At 42.4% G+C, this 20,178-nt stretch overlaps 1 protein-coding gene across 4 annotated transcripts in view; it reads left to right on the top strand.

Moving 5' to 3' along the window:
• The window catches only part of CDCA7L (cell division cycle associated 7 like), a 45,111-nt gene that overhangs the window by 21,403 nt on the left and 3,530 nt on the right, over positions 1-20,178 (top strand). For 2 of the 4 annotated variants that reach the window (XM_033192172.1, XM_033192175.1), the window contains exons 2-7: positions 8,464-8,604; positions 13,574-13,711; positions 16,688-17,065; positions 18,534-18,605; positions 18,717-18,887; positions 19,592-19,717. In XM_033192172.1, the coding sequence (XP_033048063.1) occupies positions 8,464-8,604; positions 13,574-13,711; positions 16,688-17,065; positions 18,534-18,605; positions 18,717-18,887; positions 19,592-19,717 (1,026 nt within the window). The remainder of the gene's footprint in view (positions 1-8,463; positions 8,605-13,573; positions 13,712-16,687; positions 17,066-18,533; positions 18,606-18,716; positions 18,888-19,591; positions 19,718-20,178) is intronic. The other 2 variants (XM_033192174.1, XM_033192176.1) reach the window with 2 other exon arrangements.

The following is a 20,178-nucleotide window of genomic DNA, read 5'->3' as shown; positions in this document are numbered from 1 at the left end:
CAAATCAGCGATAGCATTTTCAGGTATTTTCTTCCAGTTTGGGACTTTCCTTTTCATTCTCTTAACGGTGTTTTCTGAAGAGCAGAAGTTCTTAACTTTGATTGTTTAATTTACACATTTTAAAGATCTGTATTGTGCTTCTGGTGTTTTATCTTAAGAATTCTTTGCCTAAGTTAAGGTCACAAAGATTTTCTCCTCTTCTAAAAGTTTTACAATTTTACATTCAAGTTTGTGATCCATTTTGAGTTAGTTCTTGTGATTGGTACATGGTATGTACTTTTCTTATGGGCCAACCAATTTAATTGTCAAAGATTTAAAGAAATGATTTTGCATAAGAAAATAACAGAGTTCTCACCCTTCGTGGTGTATTAAAGAGGAAGGAATGCTCTCCTCTGTATAGAAGATCTCGTCATAGATGCAAGATAGTACACCCTGCAAATTCTGCTGTCATTGCTATCAAAATTGCTTTCAAAACACTTAATAACGAAAATGCAGAAGTGTGCATAAATATCTTTTGTCTGCTTTGTAAATCTTAAAATGGAGCTTGTTTCTAGGTGAAATGTACATTGAATATTCTTGGAGTATATAAAAATCAGCCCTTGTATCAGTTGGCCTAAAAAGTGAATCTTATTTTCTTTCTCTTCAAACACTAATACTGATAAATGTGTTCCTTCTGGGTAGGAGGTTGTATTTTTTTAATCCAGGAAGGATGAATTTAGATATCATTGAGATATGGAAAAGCTTTAATTTAAAAATTATTATATTTAATTTCACTGTATAAAGTTTTAAATTAATATTTCATATTAAAATATTTTCAAAGGTAAATACTTGATTGAAAACCAACTGACAGTTTGACCATCTTTTTATAGCTTATTAGTTTTTTAAATTGAATTTTAATGGAGACTCAGGCTGACAAAAGTCAAAATGATACGGAGACCTCCAAAGCACTGCTTTGTATGCCTGAAAGGCACCTACTCAAAGAGAAGCCAGCAGCAACTCAGCAGGGTTTATTTTTATTAGTATAGCTTAGCTGGGATAGAGCAAAGCTGGATTTCAGCCAAGTGTGGTTCTGCAAACAGCTCTGTCCTCCGGACTATCAGTTATCTTCTGGGCTTACAGGCTCAGATACCTGGTTGGTCAGACACTAAAGCTGAAGCCTTGGCACCTATGATAATGTATCTGAACCTTCCTTAGGTGAGAGAGTTGGGTTCTCAAGCTACATGCCCCTGAAGTGATGGTAGCATGAAAACTAGGCTAAAGTCTGGACTTGTTCTGTCAGTTTGGAAGATTTCATTCACTTAAGGAAGGAAAAATTCCCCTCCACCTGGGTTTTTCTTTCTCTCTCTTTTAGAGACAGGGTCTCGCTGACACCCTGACTGCAGTGTAGTGGTACGATCATGGCTGGCTGCATGCAGCCTCTAACTCGTGGGCCCAACCGATCTTCCCATTTTAGCTTCATGAGTAGCTGGGACTACAGGCACACGCTGCCACAACCCAGCTAATGTTTGTATCTTTTTTGGCAGAGGCGGGGTCTCACCATGTTGCCTAGGCTGGTCTCAAACCCCTGGGCTCAAGTGATCTTCCTGCTTCGGCCTCCCAGAGTGCTGGGATTACAGGTATGAACCACCATGCCTGGCTTAAATTGTCTTTCTTAATTTGCCTTTTTTTGTTTTACTCTTTTTAAGTTGTGCTAAGATACATATAGAATCTACCATCTTAGCCATTTTAAAATGTATGGTTCAGTAGTGTTAAGCATATTTAAATTCCAGAACTCTTTTCATCTTGGAAACCTGAAACTCTGTATCCATTAAACAGTATCTCCACGTTTCTCCCTCCCCTCAGCATCTGGCAACCACCATTCTGCTTTCTGTCTCCAGGAATTCAACCACTCTAGGTACCTGTTGTAAGTAGAATCATACAGTTCTTGGTTTTATGGAGACTGGCTTATTATTTAGCATAATGTCTTCAAGGTTCATCCATGTGGTGGCGTGTGTCATAATTTCCTTCCTTTTTAATGCTGAATAATATTCAATTATATGTATGTTTCACGTTTTGTTTATCCATTTATCCATCGATGGATACTTGGATTGCTTCCACCTTTTGGCTCTTGTGAATAATGCTGCCATGAACAAGGGAAAGGATATAACGTTTTTCTTAATCTTCTGAACACTTTGATGCCCTCTACTATTACTACTAAGCACTAGTAGATATATTAATACTGTTGGTAATATTTGGAATTCTGGCATTTGCAGTTTCCTTGGTGTTCCACAAAGCCCTATGAGTTCCACTAAGCCCTGTGAGTTCCACTGTGTCCCGACCTGCAGGACAGTCGAACGGGCCCTGGAAGGGGGAGTGGGAATGGAGGGGACAAGAAAACACGAGAAATGGAGACAAGACAAATAGTCTGATCAAGTCTTGTTTATTGAATGCAGGGTCATGCCTTATATAGGCTGGCAGAGGAAGAGGTTGGGCCAGGGCGGTGACGGGGGGGCCGGTCTTCTCAAATTACAATTGCGCATGTGCCGTGGGTTTGTAATTTTCCCGGGCGTGGGATCGCGCTTGCTGCGCCATAGGCTGCATATCTTCCTGGGCGAGAAAAATATTTGCGCGGGCGCGGGAAAGGTTGGCGCGCGCGGGAAAAGTCTAGGCGCGCGCGGGAACAGTTTGGGCGCGTGCGGGAAAAGCTTTAGGCGGGCGCGGGAAAGGTTTGTAATGAGGAACCCGGAAATGTGCCATTTTGTCTCTGCTTTGCGGAGATCAAGCAACAGAGGTCGGCTAATTCTGGGCATCATGGCTCTGGACACCACTGTGCGTGTTCCCTGAACAAGTTTGAGATCCAGTCTGTAGATGGGAAGTTTCTTACCAGCACTCAGATTCCCAGATTCTCTGGGAATGTTGGAGGTCAGGCACACTAGACCCCTGTTCCTGCAGGGCAGTGATCAGCTGGAGTGGAGGAGTGGCCTCCTTTCCTGGATATATGTGTTCAACCCACCAGTCAGCACCATCCCATATTGTCCTAACAAGCTGACCTACTGCCCTGTTGCCCACCTGCTTGGCCCCAAAGCCTGTTGAGTTTGCATAATCTATTTCAGAGAAAAGCTCTCAGGTAATCTGTATGGCTTATAAGGGAAACCTGCAGTCCTTTCTGAAAGGGGAGCTGTGAATATGACTGCTTTGTAGATAGATGTCCTAGGATTCTGGGGAAAATTCTTAATTCCCCTCATGTAGGAATGTCACAGAGTGTACCTTTTTGACTTAGTATTTTCCTAGTAAAATACACCTTTCTTAAGAAAATGACCACAAAGTCAGATGCATGTAAATGCTTTCAGCCAGGGTTTATTGTTCATCTGCTTTAGGCTGGGCTCTATGTTAGGTGCCCAGGGATTCCATTCTAGTACCTGTGTTCTTAGGGAGTTGAATCCTGGTCCCCCACATGACTTTTGATGATACTCACACTGTTCATTCCAATAAAGACAGAGTAGACAAACTGAAACTGTGTGTGAAAGTTAGGAATAGCATAAAGTTGTCGATTTTTAAAAAGTATTATAAATAATGAAATGGTCTTTTCACTTTCAGATGAGAATTTTCCTTTTTTTGGTTCACTAGACTGTACTTATCCTAATTTTGTAGAAGTTCAACAAAAGTAAATATCCAGTAATTGAGAAGTTTTGTATTTTTGTTGTTTTCAGTTACTTGCTGTAGTTTTCTTTTTGGTGAGTCTTACGATTGGCATTATTGTAATAGAATGGAACACAAACTTTGAAGAAAAAAAAGTCTGTTGCATTTTGTCTAGACTGTGCAGCTACCCAGTGGATCACTGCTGAATGGAACAGGAAAGTGACAGATCCTTGGGCCTAATGTATTGCTATGTTGTGGGACTGGTCATTCATTAGAAGAGGTCCCTGTGTATCCTTTCTATCAGGTCCTTCTCAAATAAATCTTGCTGCCTTTGTTGCATCTGTTAAACGAATCAGTTTGTTGCATTGAGGACACTTGAATATTTTACAGAGTTTTGTTTTTTTGTTTTTTTTTTGCCAAATCCTGAAGCTTGTGACTATCTGAAACTCTTTTAATACGCTTTGAAGGATCAGAGCCCTGCATACCCCAGGAATGCACACTGTTTTTTTGAAAGTGTGCTCTTTCCTTTTGTTCCTAATCAGTAATTACAGCCCCTTAATGGTACCTCTGGAGCAGATGCAGAAGTCAAAGATGCAGAAGGAGGAATTAGCTAGGCGGACACAGGTTCGCAGCAGGGGTGGGGCTGAACACAGTACCACAGGGATTAATGCAGTTGCCGCTGGAAGCAGTTTATTTCTATCACCAACACTCTCCATTCCTTATATGTATTTCCATTACATCCATAAATGGGGTGCTTCTCCTCCTTTAAACCATTTATGTTCAAAGAAGCTTCTGGGCCAGCAGGGCTTTTTCGTTTTTGTTGAATGGTGAGAAGTTCAAAAGAAAAAGACTGAAGTTGACACACTGTCCCTCTCAGTGCCTCTGCAGGGACTGAACTTAGTGGTTATTATGTAACTACAACACAGGCACACTTTCATAAGTATTGTCTGTGTTTCTCTAGTCTGTTTTCCTTGTGTATTAGTTCTGAGTTCTGAGTGCTAAACAACAACAAAAAGTGTCTTTGAAAAGATAAGGTGGCAAACATTGTTTAACATACCGCCTAGAGAAAAGTTTTAATATTTTCCCCAAGAACGATGTCAGAGTTAGGCTTTGCTAGTGCTGCCCTACATGTGGCTGGTAAAAAAATTGTTAGTGGAACTCTACTTCTGTGTTATTCTTGTGTGTCCTTTGCAGTGATTTTATTAGGAGGTGGGAAAGTGTTTGTATTAACCCTTCAGCATCACTGAACTTGGGGTATCCCGTTTCTGTATTTATGTTATACTTCCTTTGATTGAACCATTATTTTCTAATTGTTTTTAATCAAGAAGCATTAAAATAATGATGAAAGTAAATAGATTAAGGATTACCAATTTCTTAAATGGAATCTGACTAAATGTAAAATTAAGTCAACACACCCACACAGAATTCCAAGAAACTAAGTAGCTTTTGAATACACAGCTCTGTGTATGGTAGCACAGTGGTCAAAGTGTGAGATGGAGGACCCTGAGACCCTTTCACGGGTCCATGAGGGCAAATGTAATGTCATAATAATACTAAGATGTTATTTGCTCTTTTTGCTGTGTTGATATTTGTACTGATTGTGCAAAAGCCAAAGTGAGAAAACTGCTGACATTTAGCATGAATCCAGGTGGTAGCAGCAAACTACATTAGTAGTCATTGCATTATTCACCTCCATGCACTCAATTTACAAAGAAAATGTCAATTTCATATAAGAATGTTCTGATGAAACAGTAAAAATTATTAAATCTCAACTGTTAAGGACATCTCTTTAATATACTGCATGATGAAATGGGAAGTACATGTAAAACATTTCTGCATAACCATACTTTGTGCAGTGATCATCTGGTTAGCTGAAGGAAAAGATCCTGTGTATAGTGAGACTATGTTCCAGGGCTAGAAAGAACCGCAAAGAAATCTTGAACTGCACTGTTAGTTGTTGGTATATATCGGTGGTGTCAGTTTGGCACTATTTTGTATTTATTGTAGATAGAGCACCACATGGATAAGTATATTAAAAATTTTGGGGATCGAGGGTTTTCCTTGTGGTGGAACGGCGATGCTAATGTGAGATGAGGGAGCAGAGGAAGAAGCCTCTGTGTTGGATTTGAATTCAAGGTGTCAGCATGAACTTGTGATTTACCTATTTAAAATATCCTTCCTCTGTCCAAAGAGCCTACAAGCAATGATATTTCATTAACCAAGATACACCGTGTTCTCCAATCTTGGTTTTTAAATGCCATTTCCCAGTGAAAGGTTTCAGGGCTCCTTGGAGAAATGGCTGATTTGAGGTCTGGGACAGGAAACATACAAGGTTAGCTTGCCATGTTCGTTGCGTCAGAAAGTAAGGAGGTGTTGAAAGACCCCTAGTGCCATGTCAGAAGGACAGAGGATGACTTAAAGGAGCTCCCAATGGCCAAATTTGGGACAGTCAGAAAGAATTATGAGAGTATGGATTATAACACATTGAATAATACTTTTAAAAAGTCCATGGATGTGCATGGTAGAAGAAAAGGGGGAGAGTGAGAGAAACACTGTGTTATACAAGAATGCCAGCTACTTTATGAAGGAGAGAGAAAATCTGAAAATTTCTCTTTTGCAGTTCCTAATGTAATAATTGATTCAGGGGTGCACTGACTCATGCCTGTAATCCCAGCACTTTGGGAGGCTGAGGTGAGAGGATCACTTGAGGCAAGGAATTTGAGACCAGCCTGGGTAACATAGACCCTGTCTTTATTACAATAAAAAATAATTTTAAAAAAAGCACTGTCAATGATTGCTGAAACTATTGAGCGAGATGTTATCAGGGAAGATATTCACAGAATCTCAAGTATCACTCTGCATATTCCTTATTAGTGACAAAGAAGAAAAGGTGTTTGTTGTTGTTGTTGTTGTTTTTAAAGCAAAGAACAAATCAGGCCGATTCCACCATAACTTATTGACCAAACAGCAACACCACTAAAAAAGAGACAGCCAGACCTTACGTGCTTTCCAAAGGAAGAGCACAGCACTTCCTACAAAGTAGTCAAAGCCTGGCAAAAGCAAGCAAACTAGAAGTGAGCCTCCAGATTCAACTCCCAAATTGTAAATCCAGATGAGTCTGTTAAATGCCACCTTGGGGCTGCAAAAAAATAAAACTTCAGATTTGGACAAAGTCCACAGTCAAATGACCCAGTTTCTTCAAAAATAAACTGCAAGAGAAAAAAAGATAAAGGAGTGATGAGAAGGGATTTAAGAGCCATGTTGATCAGTGTGTGAACCTTATTTGGATCACGATGCAGATAAACTAAGTTTTTAAAAAATGAGGCAGAAGAACTGGGAATACAGACTGCACATTTGATGATGATACAGAGTGACTTGATACTCTGTCTACAGTTGCTTCACAATAATTTGGAAGAAGGGGAGTTGGGTCGGGATATGGGGGAAGCAGTTAGCCTTGGGCAGATAGCTACTGGGAGGATCAATGTGTGCTCATGAAAATATCTTCCTGTCTACTTTTGAAATACCTTTGCAAGTTTTTATAATTAAAAATTAATTGTGGGATAACTTGACATTTTGTGCCCCCTTATGCAATGCATTGACGAGTACATGTCACCTATGTAGAATGGTGCCAAAAATACATAACCTGAATCTAATCATGAGGAAACACTCAGATAAGCTCAGAATACAAGACAAGGCAGTTGTCATGGTCTATCTAAAAAAAAAGTCAGTGTTGTGAAAAGCAACAAAAAACACAAAATCAAATAGAATGCAAAAACCTCCAAAAAGTTATAAAAGACATTTTGGGAACAATTGCAGGTATTAAAATATAGAATTACAGTAAATCGTACTATTAATGTTAATTACTTTCGGTATAATTATGGTTTTGTGGTTCTATGGGAGAATGTCCTTATCCGTGGGAGATATATGCTGAATTATATTAGGGCCAATCAATACAATGTCTGCAAATTACTTTAATGTGGGTATATATGGATTAGGTTGGCTCATATTAAATTGCTGTTTTCCTAAGTTAAAAACAGCCAAATATCGGCAAATGCCCATGGTTCAACCTCATACTTGTTGAAACAGAGAAAGAAAGCAAATGCAGTGACAGATAATGGGTCTAGATAAAGAATCGACAGGTGTTTGTACTATTTGTTCACCTTTCTGTGTCTTTGAACTTTTTTTAAAACAAAGAATTGGGAGAAAATAGTCAACTTACAAAAATGAACTCCAGCAGATGCATATTTGTGGATTAAGTGTGCTGACACTGTTCCCTCTGGGATCAGTTATCCCCTAATAGTATTTGCATTCTGTTAGAATTAATCCCCAACTACTTAAGTTGACTTACAATATAGAAAAAGGAAAACTACTTATTTCATTGTATGAACTTTCTACTTTCTGAATCAGCCTATGACAAAGAAGAGAAAATAAATAGTGTAGCTGAACACTAAGAAAAGAACTTAATAATATTTTATGGCATCTTTTTTATGTGGATGACATTTAAAGATGCATCCACTGTAGGAGAAAAAAGAGATCATTGGTTCTCAGAAACAATTTTTCTTTTTGTCAAGAGATCAAAAATGTCTTCTCTCGGGCCTGGTTTTAACATTCTCTGTAAAATAGGGTATATCTAGAATTTTAAGTTTTATCTCCCCCACCCACCCCACACCTTATTTTGCCATGAGTTCTTAGCTGAAGCGTGTTTTGCTCAGGGTTACTGGGGACTTTTGGGCAACCGTGGCAGTTGGATGAAGTGATGAGATCTCTTACTCCCCTCCAGAAAATGTCCCCAAGTGATTAGCAAGAGCCCCTGGTGTAATCCTGCCTCTTTTGAATCCAAAACAGATCCCTAAAGAAGTGGCTGACATCTTTAACGCCCCCAGTGATGATGAAGAGTTTGTCGGCTTCCGGGATGATGTTCCCATGGAAACCGTCTCGTCAGAGGAGAGCTGCGATAGTTTTGACTCACTGGAGTCAGGGAAACAGGTACGGATGATTCCTTCCAAGTAGGTGTGTTCATCTAGAGGCCTGAATCTTGGTTTGGATGTTCTTTTATTTGAACATGGTGTGAGATTGGTGATATCAGTTCATTGTGTAGCATTTTATTTTAGAAACACTATGTCTTCCTGTTTTAAAAAACTGGTGAGAGAACCTAGTTCACTTTGTTGTGTTAATCCTTCCCTGTACAATAATTCTTTTTTTTTTTTAAATGGACTTCACGTGATCAAGTGCATGTTCTTGGCTGCCTTGGGGCTGTAACCTGCGGCGAGGCTGTGTTCAGTCTTCCCACAGAGGCGAGGCTGCGGCGAGGCATGAGGGATCGAGTGGTTACGAGGAGACAATTGCACCTCTGTGGTCCTGTGGTGCAATTCTGTTGGCATGTCACTCTTGGGATTGCTGGGGGGAGCCTTATTCTTGCGTTAATTACTTTGATCTCTAGCACACACAAGTTAGTGTTCTCTGAGAGGTAGATTCCTGGAGGGTCACATTGTGTCCTGTAGTAGAATGGCCAATCAAATCTCTACCCTTCAGTGGCATTTTCTTCTGAGTTCATTGCAGCACTCAGAATTCCTCTTTCTCCCTTGACTACGGCCTCTCCAAAACGGCAGCAAATTAAATCCACCTTGCCTCCACTGGGCAAGTACAGGAAGTACAGTGAAGTGCCTCCTTAATTATGCGGGCCGCTGTAAGTTCTGGCCTGGGTGGGAGCTGTGCTTTCTTTTCTGAGATTGCTGGGGGCTCCCTGGTCTCTGCTGTCCTCATCTCATTTGGCATCTCCACAGCAGTTGACCCCACCAGCCACCTCCTTCTAGTCCCCTGAGTTTCTTCCTCTCTGTTGCACTTTTTTCTCTATTATTATTTTCTTTCTTTCCAAGATGGAGTATCACTTTGTCGCTCAGGCTTGAGTGCAGTGGCGTGATCTCAGCTCACTGCAACTTCCACCTCCCGGGTTCAAGCAATTCTCCCAGCCTCAGCCTCCTGAGTAGCTGGGATTACAGGCTCCTGCCACCATGCCTGGCTTATTTTTGTATTTTTATTTTTATTTTTTTTTTAGTAGAGAAGGAGTTTTGCCATGTTGACCAGGCTGGTCTCGAGCTCCCAACCTCAGGTGATCTGCCCGCCTCGGCCTCCCAAAGTGCTGGAATTACAGACGAGAGCCACCGCACCCGGCCTGCTCTTTGTTACTGTCGCTTGTTGTCCCTGTCCCTGTTCCTAAATGCGGATGTTCTCTAAGGTTTTGTCTTCAAACTTCTCAGTGAACTTGTCTGTTGTCCTGCTTTGACCTGTTACTGTATTGTTTTGTGGAGCTTGTCTTCTCTCTGCAGCCCCCAGGTGGTTTCTGACTACCAGTTGGACTGGTCCTGGTTGCTAAGGGAGATCTGAAGCTCACTTCTCCTTCCCTTGGTTGTCTTTCTGGCTTCCCCCTTTCCCCATCTGGTTCTCCATCTTTTGTTGTTCTTGGCCTTCCTTCCCCTCTTCCATCTCCTTGACTCCCATCTAGGAGTTGATGAAACTTCTGCTGTGTTCCTGGTGTCCATCATTCCCTTCCCTCTGCAGCTGCCGTAGCCCTCGTAGCTCTTACCTGAATGCTCATCCCTTCCTACTAGGATCTGTTATAGGATTGAGCTGTGGTCAGCTCCTCCCTTACTCAGCCCTCCATTTGAGCACAGTCAGGCAGTGGGGAGAGCAGAGCCTGTTGGATCCACCTTGAGGAGCATTTGAGCAGGGCAGAACACGTCTAAAGGGCCAAGCACAGAGCCTGGCAGGCCCCGGGCATTAAGAAAGAATAGCTGCTTCTGCTGCTATGATGACTACTTTTGTAGTCAGGCATGTTCTCCCCGGGGAGGACAGTGTGCCAACTGCTTTTCATACAAATATTGCATTTAATCCACAGAACTCCCTGGGAAGCTGCAGGTGCTGTTACTATCCCCATTTTGCAAGTGATGAAACTGAAGTTCAGGAATGTGTAATGACTTGCCCAAGGCCCCACATCTGGGAAGTCCCAAGCTGGGATGTTCCAAATCCAGGGCCACCACTTCTCAGCCTCTTACCCCCGGGTCTCTGTTCTACCTGCTATGCTGCAGGACGCAGGAACTGAATTGACATGCTCATTATCCACTGTTCTGCCCTTTCTGCCCACTGGTTCATGCTGTTCTTCCTGCCTATCTGTGCTGTCACCATTTTTCTAGCCTCTACTGTGGCTCACATCCAGTTATGCTACTTCTTCCATGAAGTCTTACTGGATTTTCTTTCCCTCCACGTGCCATATTGCTTGTGTATCCCTTAGAGCACTGACCCTCACCAGGGTTATTCGTGGACCTATCTGCCTCCCTGTTAGATTGTAAACTCCTTGAAGAAGGGGGGATCTCATACTTGAATGGTGCTTTGTAGCTTCCCTGGCTCTGACTTTTCGTCCCCATGTATTGTTCCTTTCCTCTCATTTCAGGCATCCAGCACCCCACGTGACTGTATACAGTGAGCACGGGGGTTGTTTGCTGGGTGCAGTTGAAATGGGGTGTTTGGCTGGCTGTCTGGGTCAACAGGCCGTTGCTCTCTAGTGTGTTTCTTCATGTCACATGGACTTCAAAATAAGTTTATCCACCTATGTTAGCTTCTCCTCTGATGTGTTACTTGCTTATTGTCCTGATCATGGTAGATGACCACGGCCCATAGCATAGTGCCCAGTATTGATTTTGAAGGAGAATGAACCAGTGCCAGAGAGCAATTAGCAGCGCAAGGGTTTCTAACTCAGAATGCAGTGGAGCAGTATGGAGTGGAGGTTGGCATCATACAGACCCACATGAAAAACAGTGTTTACACACTTTGGAGTAAGGAAACTAAAGCATAGGCCTCAGTTCAGGACAACGGTAAGTTGTTTTTCTCTATCAGGACTGACCATCAAAGATGGTGATTTCTCCCAGGATGCCCATTGCCCTGTGAGGCTAGCACACAAGATCAAAATAGCCAGAAAAACTGGAAGATGGGAACTCACTGCTTCAAGGCTTGCCCTGTTCTCTTCAGGCCCTAGGCAGGGGGCCTTTAGGTAGTTGATGAAATTTACACACAGAAATGCTGCTCTAAATTAGCCTGCAGGGGCTGGCCCAAGGCTCTGTGAGCCAGATGTTTCTTGTACTGAGAGGCCTCAGGTGCATGGTGGGTTTCCTTAACAGCAGCTGTGTACCATTCTTCCTTAATAATCAAGCCCTGGCTGCTTTTCTACCCTGACCCCACACACTCACGATCCATTTTAACCAATAGAGAGAAGCTGTGCGAACTTGCACACAGTATGTGTATGCTAACTCTGGTCTCCCTTAAACACGATTTGAATTTCACTTTAAAGAAACTTCCCTTTTGTGTGTACAATTTTTTTTTTCAAGCAGCTGCACTACAGCTATCAACAAAGGAACGAAGTAACTTAGCTCTGAGCAAACTCACTCCAATTACCCATAATAATTCATAGGAGACATTTTTAAGCTTACAGAATGCTAGATGTAGGCATTTCTTTGTGAGTCCCTGTGAGTTTTTCCACTTGTCTGTTGTATCTGTTTTTCCCCAGAGATATATGAGCCCAAAGAAGTATATAATTAAAATCGGGGAAAGGCAGGGGGTTAGATACAGATTCTCAGCCAAGTGTGGTGTTACAAGGGGTCATTGCTTTATCAGAGATGGAGGGAAGAGACGTCAGAGGAAACTGGGGACAGACTCGAACACTGATGAGGCATGGCGGGCTTACAGGAGGCTGGTCTCATGGGTCTCCCTTTGGCCTGCAGTTTGTTATTTCCTCTTTCTTTCAAGCATACTTTTAAGAGAGCTGGGTTTCCTTCTTTGCCCTATTTCAAAAGCAAGAAAAAGTATTAGAAAATGCCTTTTCTTAAAGAGTCACATTGCATCTTTCCTTCTGCTCACTTGGCCACCTAACCATGGTTGTTCACCTCTCACCTCCTGCAGGAGAGAAATTCGTGGGGGTGACCTTGGGTGAGCTTTCCATCAGGGTGCCGTGGTATCTGCTCATGGAGCAAGTCTAGGCTCTCTGGTGTTGGGCAGTGGGGGCTGGGAGAGGCCCCAGCCTTTTCCAAAGAGAAACTCGCGGTTGGTGAACGGGAGCCATGCTCATCCACTTGGAGGAGACTCCGGCTTTGAAAGGCTGTTGGAAAGGGAAGCCAGCATGTGGGAGGGAGCCAAGTTTTCTCCTCATGTCTTCTTTCCATGTGTTTTGGTTCTGTGTGAAAGCAGACGTGTCTGGTTGCCAGCTTTGGCAGGAGAAGCTGAATTCCATGAGCACTTACCAGTCACATTAGAAGCTGATTGAGACTACACCCAATTTTTAAAAATTGTCTGAATTGTAGGTCTGAATTTTGTAAGCTTTAGAAAATGTGTATATATATAATTTATATATGTATGTGGGTCTTTTTGAGAGAGGGTCTTGCTCTGCCACCCAGGCTGGAGTGACAGGGGTGTAATCTCGGCTGCAACCCAGGCTGGAGTGCAGTGGAGTGTAGCTCACTGCTGCCTCGACCTCCCAGGGTTGGGTAATCCTCCCACCTTTACCTCCCAAGTAACTGGGACTACAGGTGCACACCTAGACCCCAGCTAATTTTTGTAGTTTTTGCAGAGACGAGATCTCACTATGTTGCTCAGACTTGAACTCCTGAGTTCAAGTGATATGCCTGCCTCGGTCTCCCAAACTGCTGGGATTACAGGGTGAGGCACTGCACCCGGCCAGTGTTGTGTTTATTTTTTTTTTATTGTGGTAAAATACATATAACATGAAATATACCATTTCAGCTGTTTTTGATGTGTACAGTTCAGTGCATTAAGTACGTTCACATTGTTGTCCATCCATTTTCGTCATCTCCATCAGAAACTGCACCCGTTCAGTAGCTCCTCATTCTACCCTTCTGTGGTAACCTCTGTTCTACTTTCTGTCTCTGATGTATGTGTGTCTTTAATTTAGCAGGATGTGCGCTTTCATTCCAAATACTTCACAGAAGAGCTAAGAAGAATTTTTATAGAGGACACTGACTCAGAGACTGAGGATTTTGCAGGATTTACGCAGAGTGATCTGAATGGAAAGACTAATCCAGAAGTAATGGTAATAAATTACAACAGGAAGGGATGTGGGTGGTAATGTTTTTAATCCTGTTTCTAAATTAGAGTTTTACTTTCAAGAATTCACTTCACAAGTGAAAATATTTTACTTTTTCTTACATACTTCTTATAAGCAATTAACATAACCTAAAAAAATTGCTCCTGGAAGGCTAATCCCTGGTCCACCAGTCCATTATTCTCTTAGAGAAAATCCATTAATTTTCTCCTCATGCCTGTGGGGTCTGGGGATGTGTCCCAGGCGTCCTTTATTGTCCTTCTCAAAGAATTTCTCTCTCGGCCAGGCGCGGTGGTTCATGCCTGTAATCCCAGCACTTTGGGAGGCCGAGCTGACCAATATGGTGAAACCCCGTCTCTACTCAAAATACAAAAATTAGCCAGGCGTGGTGGTGGGCACCTGTAATTCAAGCTACTCGGGAGGCTGAGGCAGGAGGATTACTTAAACCCGGGAGGCGGAGCTTGCAGTGAGCCACTGCACTCCAGCCTGGGTGACAGAGCGAGACTCCATCTCAAAAAAAAAAAACCAAAAAACAGAAAACATTATCTCAAGACTTTCTTAAACCTCTTTTATCTAAAAGTTTATCTTAGAGTGACAACTTCCTTGAGATACTTTCTTAATGTGTGTGAAGTGACAGTTTTTGGTTTGAAGTTAATTTGGCAAAAATTTGGCTGTGGTACAAGCTTGGTGGATTTGGATTTGTCATGCTTTTTAGTGTTAAAGATGACCCAGGCCTGCCTGGATTCTGGAGGGAAGTCTACTCTCAGCACTTCCTATGAACAGACTTGTTAGTTGATTTGCACACAACACAGTTAGGCTGGTTTACTGCCCACTCGTGTTTGAATCTGAAGGTAACTTTAAGGCACAGCCTTCAGATTTAAGTGCAGAAATGTTTTCTGCTAAAAATAGCATACATTTATGCAAAAAATAAACATGCTACAGTATGAAGATGGAACGTCGAGTTTAAGCCTCCTCACAGTCAGAAGCTGCTAAGGACTAAGTTTTGGCAGAGACTCTGTAGAGGTTAAATAAGCTGTGACTCCTAGGCCTGCCTTATCCTTCACTTGTCCTAGGAGAGAATGTAGAGCATAAAAGCCCGCATGGTAGGCTGCTTTGTTTGATGGTGATTTTTTGCTATGAGTAGCAACATAGAGCTGTGCCAGCCTGGAGGCCCCAGGTCTCCTTTGGCTTTCTTTGCAGAAGCTGTTTGTGTGGCAGTTCATCAGTTCTGGCCAGCAAGTCCCCAGTTTCTTGCCAGCACGATATTAAAATCCTTCTAAAACCCTAATGGGCATCATTTGTTAGTGACGTACTTATTTTCTGTTCTTTAGTGAAGTGATGTCTGGTTATTTGAAGCATTTGTGTTTCTAGTGAGAGAAAGTGAATTACCCCAGAAGTCTTCCCTCCCACCTGCCCCCAAGTCTGTGGACTGTGATGTGTTACGTGGATGATACAGCTTACAGTTCAGCACAGGCCCCTGCAAATTTTATTTTAGAATCCAGTGAGAAGAAAAGCATTGTTGCCTCCCAGCCCAGCCCCCTGCCCACCCCTGTGGGAACTGGCGAGCCTTGGTTTCCAGGGGCCTGCTGGCTGGATGCGAAAGAGCCACATCCACGTGCTAGACCTGTGCTCTTCTCTCGGGTCTGATTCTGGGCTGCTGTGGACCATTTGTTCTTTCCTTCCTTCAGGCCTCTGTAGTGAGCCATTCTACATCTAGTAAAGAGAGGCCTGTAGATGATGAGGATGGTAGATAAATGGATCAAAAACTGAAGTTCTTCCCTGACAGTGTCCCCTAACATTGGGTTCCTTTGCCGTACACCATTTTGAATTCTGAAGCTGTTAATATGGAAAGTTCAGGGTATTAAAAAAAATAGATAAATCAGTGCCGTATAGTCTTATTTCTCACTTGGCTTGGTGTGGATATACCAGAGTTGGCAGTTATCTGCATTTTTTTTCTCCCTCTGTCTTATTTCTAACTTTAGTCCAACAAGAATTTGAGGTTGGTGGTGGTCACTGGGGAAGAAGTAGAGTCCCTGAACTGATCTTGGGCCCATATTGGTGCCATTCCATGCTCTTGGTAGATTTTCAGAATTCCCAGATAATGGTTCCCAAAGTTTCTAACTTGTGGTCATGGAAGGATGCCCAGAAGATGTCCTGGATCTCACATACTTAAACCTGTCTCTGTACCACTGCTAAGAGTCCCGTCACATCTAAGCCATCACCTAGGTGATGTAACCCTGTTACTGCCTTCCATATTTACTGTGTTCTCACTTGTAAAACGGAGCAATGTTTGAATGCTGGAGACCTCTACCATGTGGAATTTGAAAATGTCAGGTGAGGATTTATGGAGTTGACTGAGTGGTGTTTTGCTACAACCTGTCGAGCTTCCTGACCTGGTTTCACCTCATGGCTCTGAGGGTTCCAGGAAAGGGAAAGGTGCCCCTTGACTGAGGACCCAGTGGCAGGTCATCTGGCTGTCCTGGGTCACTGCCCTGAGGTGCAATCAGCTCTCCTGCCCCGTTACTCAGGAGTCCGGTTCCTGCTATTTAGAGACCAGTCAGCATTTTCCCCCCATAGCACCCTTTTCTGTCTGAAGATCACGTCTGTCAGTCATACCCTTTTTTGTGACTGTCTCTCCTCTTGCTGGTGCTCCTTGGTCGTCCCACGGTGGAGGAGCCCACCCGGTCAGTGTTTCGCTTATAGCCCTCATGTTCCCAGTGAAACCCAATTCTGTCATGGGTGTGACAGTGCACCGTTCGGTAGTAGGTTGCCTGCTCTTTGATTTTATTCATCAACCAATTTCTTGGACATTTAAAGGAAATTCAGAGGGAACTCATAATATGAAGGAGAAGCTTTTCATTTTTCAGTTTTTTCTCATATGCTGTCAGAGTTGTTTTAAATGCATGTCTTTTTTGTGGGTCTGTAACAGTGTCTTTGTGCTTTTTCTTGCTCTTATTTTATTAGGTCGTGGAGTCAGATTTGAGTGATGATGGCAAAGCATCTTTGGTGAGTGAGGAAAAGGAAGATGAAGAAGAAGATAAGGCTACCCCAAGAAGAAGCAGGTCTAGAAGAAGTAGTATTGGTCTTCGAGTAGCCTTTCAGTTCCCCACCAAGAAGCTGGCCAACAAACCAGATAAAAACAGTTCTTCCGAGCAGTTGTTTTCTAGCTCACGCTTACAGAATGAGAAAGAAACAGTTCTTGGAAGAAAGAAAGGCCGTAGACAGGTGGTGCAAAGGGAAGATTCTACCTCTGAGTCTGAGGACGACTCTCGGGATGAGAGCCAGGAGAGTTCGGATGCTCTGCTGAAAAGGACCATGAACATCAAGGAGAACAAAGCCATGGTGAGGCTCCACGGAGGGCGCCCTGGGAGTTGGCATCAGGCTCTGGCAGCAGTTGCTGGGCTCCCAGAACCACTTTGCTCCTATAGTTGCTGCTGTTGCTTTGGGTTCTGTCAGGAAAATGTACTCTGGGTATTGTGTATCCTTTTTCTTTTCCAGAACCCAGAGCAACTATTACATGATCAGCTCTGGTTTGGGAACAGAAAGAGATTCCCCAGGATCATTTTTAGCCCTTACACAGTGCCATCATGCTGCTTACTGTTGACCAAGCTAAGTTCTAAGTATATAGTTGTGTTGGGGATGACAGGGGCTGAACAACTGGCCTGTTCCCAGCAGAGGAAAGCAGGGGAAGTGGGATGTCACCAAGTCCACTGAGGAGCTGCGAGGAGCAGGTTGGGCAGGTAGCTTTTCACCATGGAACCACTCTTCTGTGGTGACCGGCCCTGGTTCTGAGACTTCTCAAGGAATGGAAGAGGTCTAGGAATTAAAACAACCTCAATAGTGTTAATTCACTCTAAAATGTCTTCATTAGAACAATGAATGGAACAAGGTGAAATCTTTGTTACATATATTTGGTTTTTCTATATGTAATCAATTACTGTTAATCTGATCATTGTAGAGAATCATTGTTTGCTTCGTAATTGTTTAGAGTTTTTTTTAATAGTTCTACCACTTACAATCACTGTTAGCATTTTTGTGTTTTTTTAATCTTTTCCTTTTAAAAAAAGAATGATGTAGTGATACTGTATATGCAAGCTTATATGTCTAATATAAATTACTTACAAAAATGGAATGCCTACTTTCGGGTTATTTTTATCCTAAGAAACATTTTTACTTAGCTAAGGGAAATTTTCAGCACTGTATCCATCTGCATCTTTAAAGTAAGAGCTATTTTCTTTATGATTTTTTTGGTGGCACTCATATAATTGTATAAACTAAAATGAATCCTAATTAAATTCTCTGGCATATTAATGCCTATTATTTGGTGTTATTGTTCACTTAGGAATATCTTCATAAATTACTTTGATAATTTATTTAAAGAATCAGATTTTTGGAGCTCTAACCATCGAAATAATCTTAATTGAGCTTTTTCTTTTTTGAACATCCTGAAACTTGAGACTCACATGTGCAAAATGAATTGTCCCAGGGTCACACTGCTTTGGGTTAGCCTCTGGGTCAGGATCGGAACCTCATGCTCCAGGTCTTGATCATTCCAGGACTGTTTTCCTGGTGTTGTGTTGTCCTTATATATAAGGAATGGGCTACTGTTCATTCATATGATGACATCAGCATCTCGGGTCTGGAGATAAAATCTTTACACGTGAGGTTAAAAGTATAACGTTGCGGGTTATGTAAACTATTGAAGTTAGATTTCTTACGGTAGCAAAACGGAAGACTTGAGATAGGTGTTGGATGACCTAACCCTGGAGCACTATTTATGTAAGATCCTTTCTTATGTTCTGAACTTCAGCTTGCCCAGTTATTGGCGGAATTGAACTCAATGCCAGATTTCTTCCCAGTACGAACCCCGACCTCAGCTTCTGTAAGTAGAACTCCTTATAAGTATACCAATACTGATATATGGTGATCAGCTACCAGATGGCTTTTATTCAAGAGAGTCCCCAGTTGCCTCTGTCTGCACTCTTGATTTCAGAGGAAGAAAACAGTGAGGCGAGCCTTCTCGGAGGGACAGATCACGCGGCGCATGAACCCGACCCGGAGTGCACGGCCTCCAGAGAAGTTTGCTCTAGAGAACTTCACTGTCTCAGCTGCCAAATTTGCAGAAGAGTTTTACAGCTTCCGAAGAAGGAAGACAATCAGTGGGGTATTTTCTGACTAATACGTGAATTCGATTTTGTCTGAGCTACCGTTCCTCCAAACGTGAACGCACATCACTGTCACCCCAGGGCTGTTTCTGACCCTTTGGGTCTGCGGCAGCTGAGAACTTGCATTTCTATCTGCTTCCCAGGTGATGCCGTTGCTCTCGAGATCATACTTTGAGAAGCAGCCCTGGTCTAAGCTGGAGGTCACAGAGAGAGTCTTTTATCCAAGCCGAGCTGAGAAGCAGCTCATTTGTTAGGACCCTGCTTTGATCTCTGCTGCAGGCAGTAAAGGCCTGTCCACAGCTCCAGTCAGCTTTGTGGTGTCCACTTCATGGAAAAGTGCAGTGATTCCTCCTTGCCTTTCTGTTTTAGGCATGAGGCGTTTCAAGCGATTTCAGTTTGGAGGGAGAAACTTTGGACTCATTTGTGGGTTTGGCTGTTCAGTGTGGTTCACCTCTTCACAGAGTTTACAGCAAAGAACCAAAAACCTTGATTTTCTCCTTTATGACTGTATCGCCTTGCTGAGAAGGAAGCTTGGCAGGTGGCAGGAGCTCAGTAAATAACTAAATGAAATGGCTGCAGGGAAATAGAAGAGGGAGAGGGTTAACATTAATGGTGCTAGATTTTTGAGAGTTTAAAATATTTATAATTTTTTATAACTGCTCAAAACATCACACTCCAGGTTCTGCTTGTGTTCACTGTGCAGGGGAAGTGCCGGGAGTATAGACGACGTCACCGTATATCTTCTTTTCGGCCAGTGGAGGATATCACTGAAGAGGACTTAGAAAATGTTGCCATAACTGTTCGAGATAAAATCTATGATAAAGTTCTGGTAAATTATATATTATGAGTAATTTGCATGATTGTCATTCTTATTAGGAGTCTAAAGCATTGATATTTGGAATCTCACTTGTTTTTAAACTCTATCAGGGCTTATGCCATCTCACCAAGGGCTCAGAACCAGGTTCTGAATTGGAGGGTCAAGGGTCAGCTGTACCTGGGAGGCAGCCCTAGTGCAGTAATTCCCATCAGGACAGCAGTCTCTCTTAGGGATGCATACAATCTGGGGGAAGGGAAAGGTATAGTTTAAAAGGAATTTTTATATGTAACTTATGGTTTAAATATTTATATAGTTTTATGTTTTAAATATTAAAGTATATTTGGGGGGTAATATAACCATAGAAAATAAAGTTTGGCAGAATATCTGGTAGGAAACGGGTTAAATTTCTTTTAAATGGTGATTTACAGGGAGGTTTTGCGTTTTGCTTTTTTTGTGTGCTTTTCCTGGATAAT

This window comes from Trachypithecus francoisi, unplaced genomic scaffold, assembly GCF_009764315.1.
Source record: "Trachypithecus francoisi isolate TF-2019V2 unplaced genomic scaffold, Tfra_2.0 Lachesis_group4, whole genome shotgun sequence".
Taxonomy (NCBI): domain Eukaryota; kingdom Metazoa; phylum Chordata; class Mammalia; order Primates; family Cercopithecidae; genus Trachypithecus; species Trachypithecus francoisi.
The sequence above is the reverse complement of the archived record's forward strand: the minus strand, read 5'-3'. Positions and strand labels throughout refer to the sequence as shown.